The sequence below is a fragment of the Babylonia areolata genome, chromosome 20, assembly GCF_041734735.1.
Source record: "Babylonia areolata isolate BAREFJ2019XMU chromosome 20, ASM4173473v1, whole genome shotgun sequence".
NCBI lineage: Eukaryota > Metazoa > Mollusca > Gastropoda > Neogastropoda > Buccinidae > Babylonia > Babylonia areolata.
Genome location: NC_134895.1, coordinates 41587291 through 41613233, shown reverse-complemented (window position 1 = coordinate 41613233; position 25943 = coordinate 41587291). Strand labels below are relative to the sequence as shown.

Genomic DNA, 25943 nt, shown 5'->3' with positions numbered 1-25943 from the left:
CATGCAAATATTGCATGTAAAAGAACCCATGGCAACAAGAAGACTGTCCCTGGCATAATCATTTAGAAAGATCCACTTTGATAGTAAAACAAATCAATACACTTGCAGACAGAATAAAGAAGAAATGAAGAAAAAAACAAAAAACGGTGGTTCTGCAATATGGCAATGCGCTCTCCCCAGCGAAACCAGCCCAAATATCACACAGAGGAATCTGTTGTGACCAAAAGTAATACAGTACAATACATAATAATACAACAATCATGAAAAAAACAACAACACCTGCTTCTAAACTTCTCCTTTATCTACATAAGAGATATAAGAATGAAACTGAACTCTGAACTGTAAAAGAAATTCTTCTTCTCCCTTGACACCCCCCCCCCCCTCCCCCAGGTGTTCATTCACTTTATGACGAGCCTGAAGGCAAATTTCAGAACTTTCTTTCAGACAATAAAATGATTGATTAATGGACTGAAGAGTGACTGGGGTGCAGCACTGAAAATCTATTCACTACATTCCCCCTGAAAGAAATCAAACACACACACACACACACACACACACACACACACACACACAAACCCAACACAACAACCACCTTACCCTGATGTACTGGTGGATGTTGACGTCCTTGTTCAGCAGGCTGGATCTGGCCTTGGACACCTCAGCAACGGCCGTCCTGGCAGCCACCGCCTGTCGCCGAGCCATGGAGCGGAACAGCCTGGTCTCCCCTGGCGTCGGCTGACACCTGGTTGACAGGTACGCTCCATCCGAGTACCTGGGGCGTGGACGCCACAGTCCCAGCCTGCCCCGGTCCGACTCTTGGACCTGATCGGCCTGCAGAGCAGATTGAAGTTATGGGATTTCTTCATTCGTTCTTTCAGTCTTCATGGGCAGCAACTCCCTTGCTCACTTGTCTGATCCCTCCATGAAGGAACGCATATGTACAAAATGTGAACGTAGAGACCTTGGGGATGGATTCCATTACCTGTTTGATTGTCCAACCTTTGAAGAGGCAAGCAAAACAAGAGAGGCAAGGCCTTCAAGACTCACTTGTGACTGAGAGTAAAACACACAAGCTTTTTATGTATTGAGTATAATTTCAAAATGTAATGTTTAAGATGAGAAAGATCAGTTTAAAGCAAATTAAGTCCCCTAGCATTAATTGAGTAATTTCCCTTTTTTACTATCTGCACCAAAACGTTTGCAAAATAAATAAAACTTCCATGCTTAGCAAAAGAAGTTCCTGTTTGAACAAAAAATGATAATAATGACTGCTCTTGTTGTTGGGTCAGAATATCAGATCAAAGTGCCAAGTTTAGAGAATACAAAAAATATAAATATAACAGTAAATGCAGTTTGCATATATTTAGGCTTCATTATTTATTTTTTTATGCCCATCCCAGGGGTGCAATATTGTTTTAAACAAGATGACTGGAAAGAACTGAATTTTTCCTATTTTTATGCCTAATTTGGTGTCAACTGACAAAGTATTTGCAGAGAAAATGTCAATGCTAAAGTTTACCACGGACACACAGACACACACACACACACACACAGACAACCAAACACCGGGTTAAAACATAGACTCACTTTGTTTACACAAGTGAGTCAAAAAATTGCCAAAAACTTTACTGGGAAAAACCAAATGTTTTGAAATTCCGTTCACTGTTCACAAGTACAAACAAACGATTTGCTAACCCACATAAGCATGTTTCTGAAAATCGTACTGAATGACTTCTGATCTTACCAGATATATGAGGTGCATCTCTCTGAGTCAAACTTAACTGTTTTATTTGATCTTTTATTTATTTGTTATTGTTGTTGTTTTTGTGGTTGTTCTTTTTAATACAGTGAATTTGTCATAGTTGTGTTTGGGATAAATACCCACTCACTTCTGGCTTGTATACACTGTGTAATGCTGTATCTCTTATATGTTAATTTTTTTTTTCTTATCTTTTCTTCCTCAAAAATGTATTGTCTTCACCAGACAGTTGGTCTGGCCATTGTTAAAAAGAAATGGAGCACAATACCTTAATATGAAATATGTAACATTTTCATGTGCCTGCACATGGTTTCCTAAAATAAACACGGCTTGTCTTGTCTGGTATATTGCACTGACTCAGTGTTGCTGCCCTGGGGGCTAGCTGGCCTTTGGGAACCATCCCCAACGCCGACTGTCCTAAAACCCTCTTGGCTGAGAGAGTGGGGATGTAAATTGGGCAAGACACTTCCCCACTACAATCAACAATACTGATACTCTAGCCCAGATAGTTGGGACAGTAGTTGCCTCCTCTGCGGTTGTGATGGTCATGGTCAGACACGACTATCATACAAAAATACCAGTAGGTTTTCAGGTGTTTGACCATTTTTAAAATCTACCATACAGTGGAGTGATGGCCAAGAGGTAACGCGTCCGCCTAGGAAGAGAGAGAATCTGTGCGCGCTGGTTCGAATCACGGCACAGCCCCCGAAATTTTCTCCCCCTCCACTAGACCTTGAGTGGTGGCCTGGACGCTAGTCATTCGGATGAGACGATAAACCGAGGTCCCGTGTGCAGCATGCACTTAGCGCACGTAAAAGAACCCACGGCAACAAAAGGGTTGTTCCTGGCAAAATTCTGTAGAAAAATCCACTTCAATAGGAAAAAAAAAAAAAAAACTGCACACAGGAAAAAATACAAAAAAAAATGGGTGGCGCTGTAAGTGTAGCGACACGCTCTCCCTGGGGAGAGCAGCCCGAATTTCACAAATTGTTGTGATAAAAAGAAATACAAATACAAATACAGGCAGCCATCCGGGGTACGCTTGCTGGGTATGTTTGTATTTCCATAACCCACAGTTCTGTCTTTTATCCACCAGCCAGCCCGCTTTCTTAATGACGCTTTCTGACCAAACATGACAAAGTCAGGTTAAGAAAGTGGGTGGGGAGGCGGGCAAAAGACAAGACATAGATTTTATATGAATTTATTGGCGTGATATATGTTATGTGTAAATGTGTGCGTGTTGATGTGTGTGTGTGCATGTGTGTATGCTTGTATATGTGTGCATATGCATGTGTGTGCGTGTGTGTGTGTGTGTGTGTGTGTGTGTGTGTGTGTTTGTGTGGTCTTAGCCCATCAACAGTTACTGTGATTTTTTTTTTTTTTTTTTATGAGTTTTCATATATTTTTATGGTGTGCCTGATCATATTAGGTATGTGTTTATAATGAGCCTGTAATTGCACAAAAAAAGGAAATTTCAAGTGGATTAATAAAGTACTTTTGATTTGATTTGATTTGATCTTAAACACTGGCATGAGTAATTAGGATCTCAACACACACACACACACACACACAAAAACACACACACACACACACGTGCACAAAGATGTTCTGAGGGAGAAGAATATGTTGTTTAAAAAATTAGGCATTCCTGCATTTCTCTCTGATTCCCTCCATCAGTGAAAAGAAACAAGCATTAATCCATTATTGTCGTCAGTTGGGGAGGATTAGCAGGTGGTGTCCTAAGTACGCTAAATCAGAACACACCACCAAAGTGACTCAGCAGCAGTGCAGGGTCTCCTCTGACGTGTGGCCTCCTGGCGACCTAACAACAACGGGTCCCTGTGGACTGCCGGCACTGGGACTGCGACAGATGAACCTGGGTGTGTATGTGTGGGGGAAGGACTCAGAATGAGCAGTGTGGGAGTAATGCCACTGAAACAGTGCAGATAATGGAGCAGCAAAAGAAAAAGAAAAAAAGAAACTAAGCAATAACAAACAGCAAATAGTGTGGAGTGATGGCCTAGAGGTATTGCGTCCGCCTAGGAAGTGAGAGAATCTGAGTGCACTGGTTCGAATCCCGGCACATTCGCCACTATTTTCTCCCCCTCCACTAGGCCTTGAGTTGTGGTACGGACGCTAGTCATTCGGATGAGACGATAAACCGAGGTCCCGTGTGCTGCATGAACTTAGCGCACGTAAAAGAACCCACGGCAACAAAAGAGTTGTCCCTGGCAATATTCTGTAGAAAAATCCAAAAAAATAAAATTGCAGGCAGAAAAAAAAAGGAAAAAAAAGGGGGTTGTGCTCTCAGCGTAGTGATGCACTCTCCTAGGGAGAGCAACACAAATTTCACACAGAGAAATCTGTTGTGACAAAAAAAAAAACCAAAAAAAACCCCAAAAAAACCCCCAAAAACCCAAAAAACAAAACAAAAACAAAAACAAAAACAGCAGTCATCTCACCTGCAGTGGTCGGCCCCGCGGTCCGTTCTTCACTTTGTGCAGACGCACCAGCAGCGAGGCACAGGGGATGATGGGCCTGTTTGAATCCCGCAGACATGATTCGGTGAAAGGAGCGTCCTCATCAGGACCTGACTGGTACAACCGTAGCTGGTGGCCCCCTTCGTTCAGTGATATCTGTCGTGCAGCAGCAACAACAACAACAAGGATGATATTGATAATGATTTTGTATTTGTATTTCTTTTTATCACAACAGATTTCTCTGTGTGAAATTCGGGCTGCTCTCCCCAGGGAGAGCGCGTCGCTACACTTACAGCGCCACCCTTTTTTTTTTTTTTTTTTTTTCCTGCATGCAGTTTTATTTGTTTTTCCTATTGAAGTGGATTTTTCTATAGAATTTTGCCAGGAACAACCCTTTTGTTGCCGTGGGTTCTTTTACGTGCGCTAAGTGCATGCTGCACACGGAACCTCAGTTTATCGTCTAATCCCAATGACTAGCGTCCAGACCACCACTCAAGGTCTAGTGGAGGGGGAGAAAATATCGGCGGCTGAACCGTGATTCAAACCAGCGCACTCAGATTCTCTCGCTTCCTAGGCGGACGCGTTACCTCTAGGCCATCACTCCACATGATGATAATAATACTAATACTAATAATAATAATAATCATAATGATAATTATAATAATAATGATAGAAATGATACAAATGCACACACACACACGTATGCACAAAAAACACAACACAACACAACACACATGTTTGGCTAACAAAAACCTGCATAACCTACCCTCAGGTTTGCTCTGGAGATGCCTATAAAAAAAAAAAAGTTAAAAAAAGAGAAAAGAAGTCAACACCCCTGAAAACTAGCCTGGCTGCCTGAAATAATAAACCGAGTTAACTCTCTCCATACGAACGGCGAAAGAGACAACGTTAACAGCGTTTCACCCCAGTTACCATCATCAAAATATTACAAGCAGAAGGCTCTTATACTGAAGAGGTGAATGTTGACAAAGAATACCACAATTCTGACGACAGAAGCTAAAAGTTGGGTCACTGAGACACCCACTGAACATCCGAGGGGTCTGTGTAGAGGAGAAGAGAGGGCTGGCCGTACTGAGTGAGTTAAAAACCGCTTACACATGCCAACACCCAATCACAGACCATGACCACACACACGCAACATGCAGCCCACTTATGCAGAAGAAGGAAGAAGTAAACAAGCTTTAAAAAAAACAAAAAAACAAGAGAGGCAAGGCCTTCAAGACTCACTTGTGATAAATTAAGTCCCCTAGCATTAATTGCAGAGTAATTTCCCTTTTTTACTATCTGCACCAAAACGTTTGCAAAATAAATAAAAATTCCATGCTTAGCAAAAGAAGTTCCTGTTTGAACAAAAATGATAATAATGACTCCTCTTGTTGTTGTGTCAGAATAAGAGGTCAAAGTGCCAAGTTTAGAGAATACAAAAAATATAAATATAACAGTAAATGCAGTTTGCATATAATTAGGCTTCTTTTTTTTAATTTTTTTTGTGCCCATCCCAGAGGTGCAATATTGTTTTAAACAAGATGATTGGAAAAAAACTGAATTTCTCCTATTTTTATGCCAAATTTGGTGTCAACTGACAAAGTATTTGCAGAGAAAATGTCAATGTTAAAGTTTACCACGGACACACAGACACACAGACACGGACACACACACACACACACACAGACAACCGAACACCGGGTTAAAACATAGACTCATTTTGTTTACACAAGTGAGTAAAAAAATCTATTTCTAAGTAAACAATGCAATGTGTGGAGCAGTGGTGGAGCAGTGGCCTAGCGGTCATTCATCCAAACAGGAAGCACGTGTCCACAGGTTCCAGTCCCATAATATGTGGACCTGGATATTTCATCTCCCCTTCATGAGATCTTTGAGTGGGTAGTCTGGGTGCCGGTCATTCGGATGGCACAATAAACCCCAAGGCCCTGGATGCAGCATGCGTTTTGATAATAATAATAATAATGGATACTTATATAGCACACTATCCAGAAATCTGCTCTAGGTGCTTTACAAAAACGCTTTTGTTAACATGAAACATATCTATGTTACATACACACACCAAAATGTGACTACACACGCACACACACACACACACACACACAAACACACACACATGCGCGCGCGCGCTGCATACATACATTTTGACATACAAGTGTATCTAACAGCTACCCTAACACATACGCACACATAGGCAGGCACAAACTTACATAAACACACGCACACACAATACACATTCATATACATGCATGTAGTTATGTACACATACATATGTATACACACATAGTTAAGCACAGCTAACGCAAAGGAAGTGGACCTGCCACAATTGAACTTATTGCTGAGGGAAAAGGTGAGTTTTGAGATGATAAAAATGATACAAATGCACACACACGCATATAAAAGAACCCACGTCAGCGACAAACTGGTTGTCCTTGGTAAAATTCAGTGGAAAAATCCACTCTGACAGTAGAACAAGCTCACTGACAGAAAAAAAAAGAAGAAAAAAAAGATGAAAACAAATGAACAAACAAACAAGCAAAACAAGAGTATTCTCCCTAGTTTCAGTTTCAGTAGCTCAAGGAGGCGTCACTGCATTCGGACAAATCCATATACGCTACACCACATCTGCCAAGCAGATGCCTGACCAGCAGCGTAACCCAACGCACATAGTCGGGCCTTGAGATTCTCCCTAGGGAGAGAGCAACTCAAATTTCACACACACAGAAATGTTTCAACAAGACATTAATACAATACAATTCAATAAATCAGCCGACGTGAAACATAAATTCCCCCCACCTCCAACCCCACCCCTGATATTAAAATTGTCTTATGTCAAACCAATGCTGATAATATATTTCCATTTTGAATATGATCAGTAACTCATTTAGAAACTTAAATTTTTTTATATTTTTTATTGAATTTGTTTAAAAAAGATTTGACAATCTAAAAGTAAAACTCAGTTCATTGTGCACATCCATTTCTTCCTCCTCATCACTTTGAAGTAACAATGATTGAAATCTGAATGATAAGATAACAATCCATAAAGATAACAAATTACCTTATTTTTACTCAAATGAAAAACTACTATATTCCAATAACATTTCTATGAATATATTTCTATAAATCAGCTGATCTTGGTTTGTTTTTTGGGTTTTTTTAACTGACCTGTAGGCCCATTTTATCCACACTCGGCTGTTTTTCTGTGCCAGTCTCCACAAAGACGTTCAGTGTGGCATAGCCAACCACCGTCAGCTTTCGGTAAAACTTGTCCACTGTGTACACCTGTTGGAGGGGTTATGAAATAACGTTGTCATGAAACGATATACTGTCACAGGGATTATGAAACAGCGCGCCATCAAATAATGTCACAGGGCTCATGAAAGAATGTGTTATCAAATAGTGTCACAGCGGTCATGAAATAATGTGTCATCTAAAAGTGTCATAGGGGTTATGAAATAACATGTCATCAAATGACGGGCGCAATAGCCGAGTGGTTAAAGCGTTGGACTGTCAATCTGAGGGTCCCGGGTTCGAATCACGGTGACGGCGCCTGGTGGGTAAAGGGTGGAGATTTTTACGATCTCCCAGGTCAACATATGTGCAGACCTGCTAGTGCCTGAACCCCTTTCGTGTGTATATGCAAGCAGAAGATCAAATACGCACGTTAAAGATCCTGTAATCCATGTCAGCGTTCGGTGGGTTATGGAAACAAGAACATACCCAGCATGCACACCCCCGAAAACGGAGTATGGCTGCCTACATGGTGGGGTAAAAACGGTCATACATGTAAAAGCCCACTCGTGTGCATACGAGTGAACGCAGGAGAAGAAGAAGAAGTCATCAAATGATACCACAGGGGTCATGAAATGTATGTATCTATGATAGTTGTGTCGGACTAAGACCATCAGGGCGCCAGGGGACGCAACTGCTGTACCCTTTATCTGGGCTAGAATTTGTTTGCAGTGAAGAGTCTTTTGTTGCCCAAGTTACATCCCCACTCTCTTGTCCAAGAGGGTTTCAGGACAAACACTGTCACACGGTTCATGAAATAACATGTTATCAAATAAATATCATGTAAAATAATGTCACAGGGGTCATGAAATAATGTGTCATCAAATAATGTCACAGGGTCATAAAATAACACGTCATCAAATAATGTCACAGGGGTCATGTAACAATGTGTCATAAAATAATGTCACATGGGTCATGAAATAATGTGTTATCAGATAATGTCACAGGGGTCATGAAATAATGTGTCATCAAATAATGTCACAGGGGCCATGAAATATTGTGTCATCAAATAATGTCACAGGGGCCATGAAATATTGTGTTATCAAATAATGTAAAAGGGGTACTAAAACAATGTCATCAAATAGTGTCACGGGGGTCATGCACACACACACACACATCACATACACACACTCCACAGCAAACACACACACACACACAAACATACACATCACACACACACATCACACCCTCCATGCTCTCTCTATACACACACACACACCACCTACACCCATACATTCCACACCCACACCACATCCACCACACCACACACACTCCCCCCTCATCACCCCCCAACCTCCCCCCCCACCCCCCACACACACACCTATACACGACCACAGCAGCACCTTAAAGAGCAGGGCAGCAGAAGGAAGGGCGGTAGGCTCCCTGAACTCATCCCTGTGTTGATACACTGGGTTGAACACATCGCTGTCCAGGTCCATGTCAGTGGAGATGTCTTTGCCGTAAACCTGGTAGCGCCGGTCGAGGACACGCGCTGCTACCTGCACACACACACACACACACAGAGTGTGAATGGCAAGACTTTCTACACAGAGAAAAAACACAGAATCTACTCCACAGTGTGTGTGTGTGTGTGTGTGTGTGTGTGTGTGTGTGTGTGTGTGTGTATTGTTTGTGTGTGTGTGTGTATGTGTATGTGTGTGTGTGTGTCTGTGTGTGTGTGTGTGTGCATGTGTGTGTGTGTGTGTGTGTGAGTAAGTGTCCGTGTGTTTGAGTGTGTGTGTGTGTGTGTGCATGTGTGTGTGTGTGTGTGTGTGTGAGTAAGTGTCTGTGTGTTTGAGTGTGTGTGTGTGTGTGTGTATTTTAGTGTGTGTGTGTGTGTGTGTGTGTGTGTGTGTGTGTGTGCATGCACGAGTTTATGTATTCTGTGTCATTGCTTGAATGAAAATGTGTGTGTGTATAGACAGACAGATTGACAGACAGACAGACAGATAGAGAGACAGACAGACAGATAGATAAGCTCCATATTGGGGAAGGTGTGAGCATGGCTCTGCATTACGACTATCATCGCATTGGAAGAGACACACACACACACACACACACATACACATACACACACACACACACACACACAGGTAACACAAAAAACCAAGCAGGCTATGACAGGGCGGTGGCCAGCATGATACAATACAAACACTTACCCTTGTGAAAGTCACCGAGTCAGGCAGGTTGCGACAACCATCGATGTAGATGTCAAACCCATCTCCAGCCAAAAACGGTTCCACTGGGGGCTGACGACGTGTTTTCTTGATCCACAAGGACTGCACAACATGTGTGTGTGTGTGTGTCAGGGGGGGGGGGGGAGCACCAACAGTTTCAGTTTCTCCAGGTGGCGTCAAAACTTTAAAACCAATTTCTTTTTTTTCCTAATCACGAAGCATATCATTCATCTTCATTTATGCAATATCTTTCAACTATCTGACATTTTCTTGCTCCTCTTTGTGTTTGAAGTATGTAACGGTATGTGCATGTTTTAGACTGACCTGGTGTATTTGTATATATATATATGTGTGTGTTTATGCATTGATAAAAAAAAAGATAAAAAAAAAGCATGCAAGCAGTGAATGAGACCCAGAGAGTTAACATTTTGAAAGGATCTGATAATCAACTCTTAACTAATCTTTCCTTCCCCCCCTCATTCCTATGTTTTGTATAAAGGGGGTTTTATTATATCTTCTTCTTCTTCTTCTTCTGCGTTCACTCGTATGCACACGAGTGGGCTTTTACGTGTATGACCGTTTTTACCCCGCCATGTAGGCAGCCGTACTCCCGGTTTTCAGGGGTGTGCATGCTGGGTATGTTCTTGTTTCCATAACCCACCGAACGCTGACATGGATTACAGGATCTTTAACGTACGTATTTGATCTTCTGCTTGCATATACACACGAAGGAGGTTCAGGCACAAGCAGATCTGCACGTTTTATTATATCATTTGAACAAGTGCACTGATATAATTTAAAAAAAAAAAAAAAAAAAGTGAAGAGCCAGACCCTTTGTGCTAACATTTTAAAAAGACATGACAATCAAAACAAAGAAAACTAATGTTTCCCCTTCACCTCTTTCCAACTCTCTGGCACCAGTTTATTGCATTTTTACAAAAAGAAACACAGTTGCATTTACACAAAACAAAAAAACAAAACAAATTAGCAACCAATAAGATCCATGGCGCTAACTTTTTTAACATGATAATTGATGAAACACTGATAAGACTAATGGTTTACCCAACACCTCCTTTCCTACGTGTTTTTTTTTTATATATATATATATTTTTTTTATCCCTCTAATATCACTAAACAGTGAAATGATGTTAAACTAAAGAAAGAAAGTGTTGTTTTTTTTATTATATCAACATTCTTTAACACCCCCTTGAAAATGAAACTGAAACTGTTCGTCATATCAAATAGTAAAGAGTGGTAACTCTCTCCATTCACAAGGTACACAACTTCAAGTCAGTGCTGCTTCTGCTACTGATTCAGCTAGCACACAGGTAAATAAAAGGTACATTGGAACAAACCTAGACACTTCCTCAAAAAGGAAGCGCCGGGCCTGTCCTTATACCGATCATTTGACATGTGCACACAGCAGCAAAGACAGAAGAAATGTGCAAACACAAATTAGCTTTTATTCAAGACTGGCATAGCCTCTTTAATCCTGAACAAGCCACACAGAACACATGGACAATACAGAACAAACACATGGCTGCCTCAGTAGTTTTTCAACTGGAAATTAACAAATAATGAGGCCATATCACTGAACAACCGACGGGCGCAATAGCCGAGTGGTTAAAGCATTGGACTGTCAATCTGAGGGTCCCGGGTTCGAATCATGGTGACGGCCCCTGGTGGGTAAAGGGTGGAGATTTTTACGATCTCCCAGGTCAACATATGTGCAGACCTGCTAGTGCCTGAACCCCTTTCGTGTGTATATGCAAGTAGAAGATCAAATACATACGTTAAAGATCCTGTAATCCATGTCAGCGTTCGGTGGGTTATGGAAACAAGAACATACCCAGCATGCACACCCCCCAAAAACGGAGTATGGCTGCCTACATGGCGGGGTAAAAACGGTCATACACGTAAAAGCCCACTCGTGTGCATACGAGTGAACGCAGAAGAAGAAGACACTGAACAACCCACCTCCGGCACGACCTCCGAGTCATCATCAGCGGACACGTCGCTGGGCGTCAGAGATCCCGCGCGAGGCTCACCATGGAAAATGTGCAGTCTCAGTGTGGCGTCATGGTACGGAAGCCAGTCGCGTTGCTTCCGGAAGTTCTGCAAGGGGATTTCTCTGGGGCTGGGGGCAGGGGGCAAAAACAAGGGGAGAGTTTTGGTTCCTGTATTCACTTTCATGGTGGTCTGGTCAAACTCCACGTCACGGGCAGCAGTGGTGGCTGGAACAACAGAAGAACAGTGATCATCACTGAGCTCACTTTCTCTCGCCAGTGCCAGGAGCACCACTGTCTGCTGAGTTCTGAAGCACACGCTTATATTAGTGAGAGAAGAAACAGAGCAGCTGGTCTTCCAGCTTAAACCAAAGAGTGATGTTTACAGATTGGCAAGATCTTTTCTCTCTCTCTCTCTCTTTCTCTTTACCCCCCCCCCCCCCCAGCCCCCCCCCCCCCACACACACACACACACAAACACACGCACACACACACCACGCCACACTATGCCACAGGCTATACCCACCTTCCTTTCCCAAACATGTCAGAATCATTTTTCAAACGCACAAATGAGCTCTCACTAAAGGCAAGCCATAAGTGTTACTAACCCCTTCACTGCTGAGGCTAAGTTAAACGGTACATATCAGTGTGGTATCAATTCAAAGCTGAAGGTGCCAATGATGTGATTGGGTTTGCGGAACAAAATATTAAAACTAATGCAGTCCTGTATGGAATGAGTCCAGTTACAGAGCGGTGACTTAATGACAACTTGACTTATGAGCACAGTGTTATTTCTGTGCTGTGACAGCCCTTCACTGACAAACAGATACATCAGCAGTAGTCAAAGGGTTAATAAGGTCTGGCACAAGCCAGCGTCAGTGGTGCCAGAGAACAGCTGAACTAAACTGTCAGATTTGAAAGGAGGTATATAAACTGGACTGTAATCAACACTCACCACTGTCAGCGTGTAATTTATATACATTTTTTTCATTCACATAAAGTGCCCTGTGCCCTTACAGAGAGAGGGCACTGTACTAATGTACATTATTATCTATCATTAACAACTCATCATCATCAGCATGTAATTTATCACTTTTTTTTTATCATGTAAAGTGCCCCAAGCACTTTAAAGACAAGGGGGCGCTATATATGTGAAGTCATCTACAGCTTAAGTCTTTTGTGAAGGACGATGATGCTTAAACTAGGAGACAAGATTACACTGGCTCTTAAGTGCTGCAGCCTTGAGGGCCAGTTGGCCCTTTGGGAACCATCCCAACACTGACTGTCCTGAAAAACCCTCTTGGCCGAGAGAGTGGGGATAGTAACTTGGGCAAGACACTCTCCACTTTTATCAAATTCAAGCTCAGACAGTCAGGACAGCAGTTGCCTCCCCTTCCTCTGCTGTTCTGGTGGTCATCGTCGGACAGGACCATCATACATGTACACATTGTTTAATCATCATGAACGACTGACCGGTGTCAGCATACAGCACAAGCGGCACGGCTGCCCAGGCCACCAGGGTCTCCTCCGCATCCTCGGGGTCCTCCCACACCTTGGCCGTGGGCTCCAGGTACATGTCGGACAGGTGCGTCGTCGGCCGCCTCCTCAGGTAGAAGAAGGCCATAAGCACCATGTCGGCCTGCAGCTGCACCTCGTTGAACACCGCCTCCTGCTGCCCGAACACGTGGTACTCGTGCTTGTAGCTGGCGCTGACGGACGTGGTGGTGCACGTCACAGGGTTCGTTTCTGATTGTACAACCTGGAAAGGGAGGGGTTGGGGGGGGAGGGGGGGGGGTTGGTGGGGGGAGAACATCAGAATCAGAATCAGAATCGAAACAAACTTTAATATCTCAGAAGAGGATTTAAGTGTGGAGAAGTCTGTGATACAGATTACTAGCAAAATAGTAAAATTTGGCACACATCTTATACAACAAAATTGCAGTCAGCAAAGTCATAGCACAACAAGTTACCCACACACACACACTAAAAAAACAAAAAACAAACCAACAAACATTGCTTTGTCATTGGTGGTGTTGGGTTATGATCCGAGACTTGTAATGTGTGTGAAGCTGCATACACACACACACACACACACACACACACACACATAATCAAACTTGCACACATTCATGCACACTCACACACACACACACACTCTTACACAAATACACACACACACACTCACAGACACAGATACACACACATACACACACACCAGATTTTGTTTCTCCACAAGCACCTTAGTCATCAACTTCAATCTTATTACCCACATGGACACAAATTCCATCAAAGGACACTGACCCCTCCCCCCCACCCGTCCTCCCCCCCCACCCCCCACTCCCACTCCACCCCCCACCCCTCTCACCCAGTAGATACATAATAAGCTATCAGAGGACACTCACCTCCCCAGTAGATACATAACAAGCTGTCAGAGGACACTCACCTCCCCAGTAGATACATAACAAGCTGTCAGAGGACACTCACCTCCCCAGTAGATACATAATAAGCTGTCAGAGGACACTCACCTCCCCAGTCAGATAATAATAAACTGTCCAGAGGACACTCACCTCCAGTAGAGACATAATAAGCTATCAGAGGACACTCACCTCTCCCAGTAGATACATAATAAGCAGTTCAGAGACACTCACCATCCCCAGTAGTAATAAGTAAGCTGTCAAGGACACTCACCTCCCTTCCCCCAGGTATATACATAACAAGCTGTCAGAGGACACTCACCTCCCCAGCCGATACATAATAAGCTATCTGAGGACACTAACAATCCCCAGTAGATACATAATAAGCTATCAGAGGACAACTCACCTCCCCAGTAAGAATACATAATAAGCTGTCAGAGGACACTCACCCTCCCCACCAGTAGATCTTAAATAAGCTGTCAGAGGACACTCACCTCCCCAGCAGATACATAATAAGCTGTCAGAGGACACTCACCTCCCCAGTAGATACATAATAAGCTGTCAGAGGACACTCACCTCCCCAGTAGATACATAAGGACACTCACCTCCCCAGTAGATACATAATAAGCTGTCAGCCTGACTTTTCCTTCCCCCTGATCACTGTGTTTCACTCGGTCGACTTGGAAGCCGATAATAGGCTTCGTCGAGCTCGTCGTCCCAATCCGGGGCAGGGGGGTCGACCGGCTGTCAGGAAACACAAGCAGAAAGCAAGCACTGTGACTGAATGAATTCTCCCCCCCCCCCCCCCCCTTTGTTGACATCTTCAGGCTCACATGGTGATATGATTATGTGGTCTCTTTGGTAACCTTACCTGGTGGCTTCAAAAGTATCATTTATGGCATATGTTTTTATATATTCAAGAGTGATCAGATGTAACTGTTACAAATATCTTGAAAACATCTGTGATTGATATATGACGTGATGTTAAAAAATATAGAAGAAAAACAACAACAAAAAAACAAAAAAAACACCGACAACCACCACACACACACACAAAAAAAAAACAAAAAAACCCACAGGAGCAGTGGATCTAATTTTTCAGTCAACAAGAAGTCTTACACACAACTAGCAATCAGATACCTATCTATCGATCTCTCTCTCTATATATCTATCTCTTTATCTATACACACATACACAGACACAAACACCCACATATACATAATACTGTTCAATAACAATCTTAGCTAAATAAAATGTGCAACATCCCACACACAAATTCAAACCAGTTAACTCACTGCAAGAAAACCACCACTAGCCATAAGCTAGCATCAAAGTGTAAACAACTCACACCTTTTTCTTTTCCACATGACAAAAGCTACATTCACTGAATGAATATTTCATGATTGTGAAGAAAGGAAAAAAAAAAGAAGAAAAAAAGAAAAACATGAAGACACACATTCACACATACACCCACACATGCATAACAGATATGCACCAAACATGCAGTTTCACAGATATGAAAGCACAGTCAAATACACATAAACGTACATGAGCCCCAACACACACACACACACACCACACACACATTACCCTGCCCCTCCTCTACCCCCCTCCTCCACACACTCATTTCCAGGTTACGTATCGCAGCTTCCACGGCACACACACACACACACACACACAGATGAACACTTACTTGTACAAGCACACACACATACGCCCATATCCCCCACCCCCAACCCCCCACACATATATACAAAGATATATATTATATATACACACCCGCACGTTCCAATATCCTGTTGCTCTCACAGTGTAGGCATGCATACACTCACATACCTCAGTGACCAAGGAATATGATCAATTATATAGTCTGAGCAATTCTCTTACAGGATACAACAGGCTCATGCTACACAACTGTGGAGTGATGGCCTAGAGGTAACGCGTCCGCCTAGGAAGCGAGAGAATCTGAGCGCGCTGGTTCGAATCACGCCTCAGCCGCCGATATTTTCTCCCCCTTCACTAGACCTTGAGTGGTGGTTTGGACGCTACTCATTCGGATGAGACGATAAACTGAGGTCCCGTGTGCAGCACGCACTTAGCGCACGTAAAAGAACCCACGGCAACAAAAGGGTTGTTCCTGGCAAAATTCTGTAGAAAAATCCACATCGATAGGAAAAACAAATAAAACTGCATGCAGGAAAAAAAAAAAAAAAAAGGGGTGGCGCTGTAGTGTAGTGACGCGCTCTCCCTGGGGAGAGCAGCCCGAATTTCACACAGAGAAATCTGTTGTGATAAAAAGAAATACAAATACAAATACAAAAACCACAGGAAGTAGAATGTCAGAGAAATCTGTTGGATAACCATCCCAGTGGCCAGAAAGATTAGTGAAGGTTAAGGGTAAAAAGGTTAAAGGCCCCACATAACCACTACAGGCATTGGGGGCAGTGAATTCATAAACACCATGCCTCAGACTCGGCAAAGGAAGACAGGGCCAGATCCTCTCCTTCTGCCATAACAGAAGTTAGGTACCTATTCCCACCTGGCTGGAATGAGGGAAATCAGAGTAAAGTGCCTGTCCCTCTTTTTCCACCATATCAATTTTCCCCCCAATCAAAATTAGGTACCTATTCACACCTGGCTGGAGTGAGGGAAATCAGAGTAAGGTACCTTTCCCTCTCCTTCCGCCATATCAATTTCCCCCCAATTGAAATCAGGTACCTATTCACACCTGGCTGGAGTGAGGGAAATCAGAGTAAAACACCTTTCCCAAGGTCACACAACACCATACCAAACGGTGCATCGAACCCTGATCACTGGTGAACACTGGATCAGATTTCCTCCAATGGCTGACTCTGCCACGACACCTCCTTCAGAGAAAGTGAGATGCTTTCAGTTTCAGTTTCTCAAGGAATCACTGTGTTTGGACAAATTCATATACACTGCACAACATCTCCCATGCAGGTTCGTACCTGACCAGCAGCATAACCCAATACGCTAGTCAGGCCTTGAGTGCATGCATTATACGAGGGTCATTCAATAAATAAGGTGAATTTTTCGGTATAAGGACTTCTAATACAGATAGAAGCTTACTTTTTTTTTTTTCAACGTAGTCTCCCAGCACTGTCACACACTTTTCCCATCTGTGCACAAGCTTCCGTATTCCCTCAGCGTAAAAATCTTTGGACTGATGTCTCAGCCAGTCGCTCACAACACTTTTGACTTCATCGTCACTTTCAAACTTCGTGCCTCTCGTGAACGCTTTCAAGGGACCAAACAGGTGAAAGTCTGAAGGGGCAAGGTCTGGGCTGTAAGGGGGATGAGGGAGCAGTTCCCAGCCCAGCTCGTTGATGGTCTGCACCGCTCGGGCTGCTGTGTGAGGCCTTGCATCTTTGGCACCCACCGGCAGCTGACCTTCGAGTAGCCAAGGTCATCATGGACAATTTTGTGTGCTGTCCCAACAGATAAGCTCAAAGTCCTTGCAATGTCATCCACTGTCACCCTTCTGTCAGACTGAATGAGGTCACTGACTGATTCGATCACCTCAGGAGACCTCACTTCTGTAGGCCTTCCAGGCCTGTCTTCATCCTCAACACTGCTCCGTCCTTCTTTAAACAATTTAGCCCACTTGTAGACATATTTTCGGCTGAAACATGTGGCACCATACACAGTTGACATTCTCCTATGAATTTCAACTGGTTTGCACCCTTCAGCAACCAAAAACTTGATAACTGACCGCTGTTCAATCCTGGAGCATGCTTCTTGGTCGGCCATCTTTGTTAATCGCCAAAACTCTCAAAGTTTTTTTTAATCTGCAAAACAAATTAAATCCATGTGAAAAAGAAGTAAAACAAAAAAACAATTTTTTTAAAAGTAAGCTTCTATCTGTATTAGAAGTCCTTATACCGAAAAATTCACCTTATTTATTGAATGACCCTCGTATATGTGTGTACTAGAGAGGAGCGGCCTGCCCAGCATCGAAAGCCTGGTGATTTAGTGCCAGCTACGCCGGACAGGACACATTGTCCACATGACAGACAGCAGGATCCCGAAGATGCTATTGTATAGCCAGCTCAAGGAAGGCCATCGCAAAGACCCTGCAAGCGCTTCAAGGACACCTTGAAGACAAACCTCAAAGCCTGTGACATAGACATCGCTTCCTGGGAAACTGATGCCCTTAACTGCTCTCGCTGGAGGATGCTGTGCTCTAGTGGCATAAAGATGTTTGAAAACAAGAGAACGCTGGCCATTAAGGACAAGCGTGAGCGAAGGAAGCAGGGCTCAACTTCTGGAGACGTTTTCCCTTGCAACACCTGTGGGAAGTGCTGCGCATCCAGAATCGGCTTCTTCTCCCATATGAGGACACACACCGATAGATAAGCCTGCCTGCCTACTCATCCGTCCGTCCAACGGGAGACTCCATGACCAATCTGAGTGGATTTCTTCTGCCAGAGGACAACACTTTTGTCATGGGTCCTTTTTCAGTGCGCCAAGCGTGTGCTGCAAATGGGACCTCGGTTTATTGTCTCATCCGAAATGACTAGACCCTCAGTTTGATTCTCCAGTCAACCTTGGGAGAAAGGAAAGTAAGAGGGCTGTATTGCCAGGTAGCCTCCACTGTCCTGGCATGTTCCACACAAGTGATTTTGTAATTAGTTCAATCAGTCACCTAATGGCTCAATCCTCTTCTGGAAATAAAGAGAGCTGAGGGCTAGAAAAAAAAAAAAGCCCCATTAATCCCAGTGAGTTCAGTTCCAGTTACTCAAGGAGGCGTCATTGCGTTCGGACAAATCCATATACGCTACACCACATCTGCCAAGCAGATGCCTGACCAGCAGCGTAACCCAACATGCTTAGTCAGGCCTTGAGAAAAAAAAAAAGAAAAAAAAGGGATACACAAACAAATAAATAGATAAGTCATCAAATTAATGAATAGACAAATTAGAATACATGTAAATAATCTAGAAATAAAACAAAATTTTAAAAAATAAGCAAGGAAACAGATAAAGTAATAACATGAATTTTTCTTTTTAAGGCAAAATCAATACATTAATTAACAAGCAAATAAATGTAAATAAACACACAGACACACACACAAGCAGACAAACATACACACACATACATACGCATGCACACACAAACATGCACAACAGATATGCAACAAATATGCAGTCTCACACATGTGAAAGCGCAAACAAATGTACATAGGCCCAGCCTGGCAGAGTGAATGTCTGAATGAGTGAGTGACTGACTGATTAACTGATGGATCAACTGAATGGGTGTCTGAGTGAGTGAGTGAGTGAGTGAGTGAGTGAGTGAGTGACTGACAGACTGACTGACTGATTAACTGATGGATCAATTGAATGGGTGTCTGAGTGAGTGAGTGAGTGACTGACAGACTGACTGATTAACTGATGGATCAATTGAATGGGTGTCTGAGTGAGTGAGTGAGTGAGTGAGTGAGTGAGTGAGTGACTGACTGACAGACTGACTGATTAACTGATGGATCAATTGAATGGGTGTCTGAGTGAGTGAGTGAGTGACTGACAGACTGACTGATTAACTGATGGATCAATTGAATGGGTGTCTGAGTGAGAGAATGATTGATTGATTGAGTGAGTGAGTGAGTGAGTGACTGACTGACAGACTGACTGACTGATTAACTGATGGATCAATTGAATGGGTGTCTGAGTGAGAGAATGATTGATTGATTGAGTGAGTGAGTGAGTGACTGACTGACTGACAGACTGACTGACTGATTAACTGATGGATCAACTGAATGGGTGTCTGAGTGAGAGAATGAGTGAGTGAGTGAGTGAGTGAGTGAGTGAATGATTAACTGATGGATCATTTGAATGGGTGTCTGAGTGAGAGTATCATTGAGTGAGAGAATGATTGAGTGAGTGAGTGAGTGAGTATGTGAGTGTCTGAACGAGTGGGTGAGTGACAAACTGACTGATGAATCGAAGGATCAATCAAATGAGTGTCTGAGTGAGTGAGTGAGTGACTTACTAATCAATTGATGGATCAATTAAATGAATGTCTGAGAGAGTGAGTGACTGACTGACAGACTGACTAACTGATGGATCAATTGAATGGGTGTCTGAGTGAGTGAATCATTGAGTGAGTGAGTGAGTGAGTGAGTATGTGAGTGTCTGAACGAGTGGGTGAGTGATAAACTGACTGATTAATCTAAGGATCAATTAAATAAGTGTCTGAGTGAGTGAGTGAGTGACTGACTGACTGACTGATTAACTGATGGATCAACTAAACAGGTGTCTGAGTGAGAGAATGATTGATTGAGTGAGTGTGACTAATTAATTGATGGATCAATTAAATGAATGTCTGAGAGAGTGAGTGAGTGAGTGAGTGACTGACTGATTAACTGATGGATCAACTAAATGGGTGTCTGAGTGAGAGAATGATTGATTGATTGATTGAGTGAGTGAGTATGTGAGTGTTTGAACGAGTGGGTGAGTGACAAACTGACTGATGAATCAAAGGTTCAAATAAATGAGCATCTGAGTGAGTGAGTGAGTGACTAATTAATTGATGGATCAATTAAATGAATGTCTGAGTGAGTGAGTGAGTGAGTGAGTGAGTGAGTGAGTGAGTGAGTGAATGAGTGAGTGGCTGATTAACTGATTGATCAATTGATTAACTGACAGAATGATTATAAGTGAACAAATGAATACCAAATACGCCACCATCATCATCAATGCTACAAACAATAACCTTTCACTGAGGTATCCATAGAAAAAAAACAACAAACTTGGTACAGATTATATATATATAAAAAAAAAAAGAAGTCCCAAGATGTTTTGCTCCAAAGACAGAATGGATTAAAATATTTCTCAAGTTCAGAAGTATCACCACAGCAGTCAAAAAAAGGTGAAAGATTCACGTGAAACCAAAAAAACCTACACTTCCACAGATTCAACCAAGGGCAAGGCACATCAGAAATTTCCAGCCATTTAAGACTTAAAAAAAAAAGAAAAAAAAAGTTCTTCACAGAGACAGCACACGAAGCAAACCTCTCAAGCCGAAGATATTCCATTCGCTAATGAACACATTATCCCATCAAACCAAAAGGTGATATACAACCATGTATGCAGGTGGTACAAAATCAGTTGTAAAACGAGACAGTTCAAAATTAATCCATACAACATTTTCAAATAATACAGCTCAAAATTAATCCACATAAAAATGTTCAAATAATGCAGCTCCAAACCAGATTTTCTTATACTAAAGGGGAAAACCCAGTAAAACAAAGGCACAAAATATTGCAGAATATACTGGAAATTAAATCCACAAAAATACGCCACCATATTTCAAACATATTATATATCAAAAACAGAAAAAGAAGAAAAAGTTGGGAGGAATGTTAAAAACAAAGAAAAAAAAAACAAACAAAAAAACCCATGATAGTTAATCACCACACACCCACACATCTTCCTCCATTAATCATGTATTCACAGATTCATTCATTAATCATTAAGTGTTGTGTGCTTTGGTTACTGTGCAGAACTGACCCATACCTTGCTATGACAAACAAAAAAAGAACCCCCCCCCAAAAAAAAAAAAAAAAAAAAAAAAAAAAAAAAAATCAAAACCTTCAATGAGAACCAGATCAAAAACACAAACCAATTATCAAACCATCCAACAAAAAAACCATGAAACCATTATCAAGTGAATACAAATCACCTCTCCCAGAACCATCAGAAAAGGAAGAAGAAGAAGAAGAAGAAGAAGACCCATGACCAAGACACGGTGAAGATCGAAACCCCACAGCCAAGACAGTCAAGGCGTGATTTAGACGGGATGGGATTCAAGGGCGGAAGGAAGAAGTGGAGAAAAACACCCAAAAAATTCATCATCACAGGTGGACGGAGGATACCGATACCTGCCAGACAGGGACACAGACTGCCGGAGGGAGGTAGGAGGGGTGGTGATGGGTGGGGAGGGACAGACCAGCATGGGGGGCATGATAAGTGGTAAGAACCTGTTCTGGAAAGAACACCAAACGTTCACGTCCCCGTCCCTGTTTCCATGTTTGGTTTTTTTGGGTTTTTTTTTTTTTTTTTTGAGAAAGAAAGATTGAATATCAATGATACTATTATTGTGTTTAACTAAAATTCTGTGGTCAGTGATAGGGGAAAAAAAAAAAAAAAGAAAGTGAAAGGAGAATCAGCAAAGCCAATTGTTTTGTCAAGTAAGTTCGTAGTTGCTATCTGTAATGATCGTAATTTTTGTTTTGTTTTTAGTGTAAGTTTTTATGTGCTGTTTGTGCCATTATGTACTATTGTAAATGCAGTTTCATGGAACGTGTTTGGAACCCAGTTTAACTGGGTAATTTGAGCCTTTTTAATGTGGTTTATGTACTGGCATCCATACAGACCAAGACATAACGACAGCCATAAAGACAGTCATATAAATAAATACATTCACCTTCAAGCACATGCCATAGGAATGAATATATTCACATTCATGCACATGCATATGGTCAAGACATAAAGGAACACTGCCACGTAAATAAATACATCTGCATGCATGACATCCACATGCACCCTCTATATCAAGAACCATCAAGCAACATGGACCTGAACACCGTCATGCTCCACAAAATATAAAAGAATCGACAAATCATCAGAAGAAGAAAAAGCAGAAAAGCCTTCATAGACTTTTAAGGCTTTATCAGGAAACCAGGTTACAACTTTTGCGTAGCTGGATGGTAGCTAGTCTGTATATATATATATATATATATATATATATATATATATATATATATATATATATATATATATATATATATATATATATATATATATATTATTTATTCTACATATATAACAGACGACAAAAAGCATTCAGAGACTTTACTGGATACCAAAATACCAGGTTACAACCTTTGCACAGGCAGATGGTAAAAATGTTTGTATATATATCAGGTGTCCCCCCAAAAAATGAACAGCTTTTGGACAAGTATTTTCTCAGTGATAGAGAAACCGAATTCATTGAAAATTTTCACACAGTAGCCTTAGGGTATCGTCAACAAGTCTGCAAAATATCTAAAAGTTTGGACGCAAATTATGCGAGTATTGTCAAATTCAAAACAGCATGTCAAACAAATCCAATATCAGAGGTGTGCAATGTGGCCTTCATCATGTTCATGCCAGCTGCCAGGTGTTGGCATCTGTCAATCAGTGCCAGTCTAAAAATAGCCTGTCTGGGTGTCAAGTCTATTGATTTTTTTCTATTGTCGTCTGTATCCAAAATCAGTTCTGTACAAAGTTTCAGTTTGGATGGATCAACTATGCCTTTGAGTGAAAGTGATAAGGTTACCATTGAAAACTGTTTCAAAGAGAAAGGCTGGGGTGTAAGAAGAATCGTAAAGGAATTTCCAGGCAAGGGGTGGAGTCATGTCACTGTAAACAGACTTATCGCTAAAATATGCACAGTAGTTCAATACCCAGACAGGCTATTTTTAGACTGACACTGATTGACAGATGCCAACACCTGGCAGCTGTCATGAACATGAAGGTCACATTGCACAGCTCTGATATTGGATTTTTTGACATGCTGTTTTGAATTTGATAATACTCGCATAATTTGTGTCCGAACTTTTAGATATTTTGCACACTTGTTGATGATACCCTAAGGTTACTGTGTGAAAATTTTCAATGAATTCGGTTTCTCTATCACTGAGAAAATACTTGTCAAAAAGCGGTTCACTTTTTGGGGGACACCCAATGTATATATATATAACAGAAGACAAAAAGCCTTCAGAGACTTTATCGGATACCAAAATACCAGGTTACAACTTTTGCACAGCCAGATAGTAACATGGTCCATATACACAACAGAAGACGATGGAACCCTCAGAGAATCATACCTACCCAGGTGCCCACCGGTCATTGGACAATGGACTACAAACAGCAGGGATTCGAATCTGATACAAAGACAGGCATGACAGCCAAGCAGTTATAGTGCTGGACTCCTGTTCTCCATGTGTCTGTGGTCTGAATCCTGGTGGTTTAAGTTACGGGGCTGGAGATTTTTTTTCCCCACTCTCCTAGAGTCAACATAAGTGTGAATCTGACTGCCCCATAACATCCATTATGTCTACGCATGTGCACGAAGATCAGACACGCATGTCAAAGATTCCTGTAATCAATGTCAGTGTTTGGTCAGCTATGTCAACATGAACACACACTGTGTGCAACCATCGAAGTATGGCTGCCTATGAGGCATGCGAAAAAAAAAAAAAGTTCAAATGTAACACTTTCAAATTACGCTTGTAAAAGGAAATGAACACAATCAGGTTAAATGCACAGAAAATGAAAAACAATACAAAAACAAGAGAGGCAAGGCCTTCAAGACTAACTTGTGGCAAATTAAGTCCCCTAGCATTAATTACAGAGTAATTTCCCTTTTTTACTATCTGCACCAAAACGTTTGCAAAATAAATAAAACTTCCACGTTTAGCAAAAGAAGTTTCTGTTTGAACAAAAAATGATAATAATGACTGCTCTTGTTGTTGGGTCAGAATATCAGATCAAAGTGCCAAGTTTAGAGAATACAAAAAATATAAATATAACAGTAAATGCAGTTTGCATATAATTAGGCTTCATTTTTTATTTTTTTGTGCCCATCCCAGAGGTGCAATATTGTTTTAAACAAGATGACTGGAAAGAACTGAATTTTTCCTATTTTTATACCTAATTTGGTGTCAACTGACAAATTATTTGCAGAGAAAATGTCAATGTTAAAGTTTACCACGGACACACAGACACACACACACACACACATACAGACAACCGAACACTGGGTTAAAACATAGACTCACTTTGTTTACACAAGTGAGTCAATAACACTACAAAACGTGAGCAACAAGCACAGAGTCTGTCAGCTGACAACAACTAGCCACAGACACTGACAAATGTTAATACACCGAAGTTAATAACATGGGAAAGATCACAGGGCTGATTTACATAACAAGCTATCTACTGAGGTACACGGGTTAATGAATCATCAGAGCATGGAGCATCCGATTTACCATCCTGCTAAATACAGACAGGCTAACAGCTAAACCTTCAAACGCTCAAACTATTAAATCACTACGTTATCATTGTTCTGTATGAAAGTGACTGAGTGCTGTGTTGTTGCTGTGATACCATGTGAGTAATCTTTAGTGTCCATTCCTTGAGTGGTAAGCAAACGTTTAAGCCATGAAGACTGTGTGAAGCCATAGCACAAGACTACTTTTAACAACCTCCACAAGTTCACACAGTGTTTTCACACACACAATGATTTCACACACACACACACACACACACACAGTCACTCACACACACACATATACAACACACACACATGTACACATACCATGCACACACACACATACACATACCACGCACACACACACATACGCTCACACAACACATGCAAATATGATTTTTCACTATCACCACTTCTTTTTTCTTTCTTTCGATGGGGCAGATTTTTTTAATGTGCTTTTTTTGTGGGGGTGGGGGTTAGGGGGGTGTGCGGGCTAATGAGTTAGGGGGGCAGGGCAGTGTTGATCTGCTAATTTACTCATGTGCTCTCAGACTATCGCATTACTTACGACAGGCGCTGGCAGATACAGCTCGCGGTTGGTGGCTGCGATGGTTGCCATGGAATGCACGGAGGCATCTCGGGAATGTACGATGCGATAGTACAGCTCTGTGTCCCCGTACTGGAAACATGCAACAATGCTGGATGCAATACACCATGTTTATGACTGAAATATGTAC

General features: G+C 42.0%; 1 protein-coding gene across 1 annotated transcript in view; it reads right to left on the bottom strand.

The window, feature by feature from the left end:
- LOC143294612 (uncharacterized) overlaps window positions 1–25943 on the bottom strand; it is an 84829-nt gene that overhangs the window by 18332 nt on the left and 40554 nt on the right. Inside the window, exons 12-21 of the mRNA XM_076605987.1 lie at window positions 25775–25885; window positions 24045–24097; window positions 14757–14895; window positions 13211–13496; window positions 11709–11965; window positions 9714–9833; window positions 8898–9053; window positions 7429–7545; window positions 4222–4395; window positions 598–831 (exon numbers count right to left, since the gene is read on the bottom strand). Of these exons, the coding sequence (XP_076462102.1) occupies window positions 598–831; window positions 4222–4395; window positions 7429–7545; window positions 8898–9053; window positions 9714–9833; window positions 11709–11965; window positions 13211–13496; window positions 14757–14895; window positions 24045–24097; window positions 25775–25885 (1647 nt within the window). The remainder of the gene's footprint in view (window positions 1–597; window positions 832–4221; window positions 4396–7428; window positions 7546–8897; window positions 9054–9713; window positions 9834–11708; window positions 11966–13210; window positions 13497–14756; window positions 14896–24044; window positions 24098–25774; window positions 25886–25943) is intronic.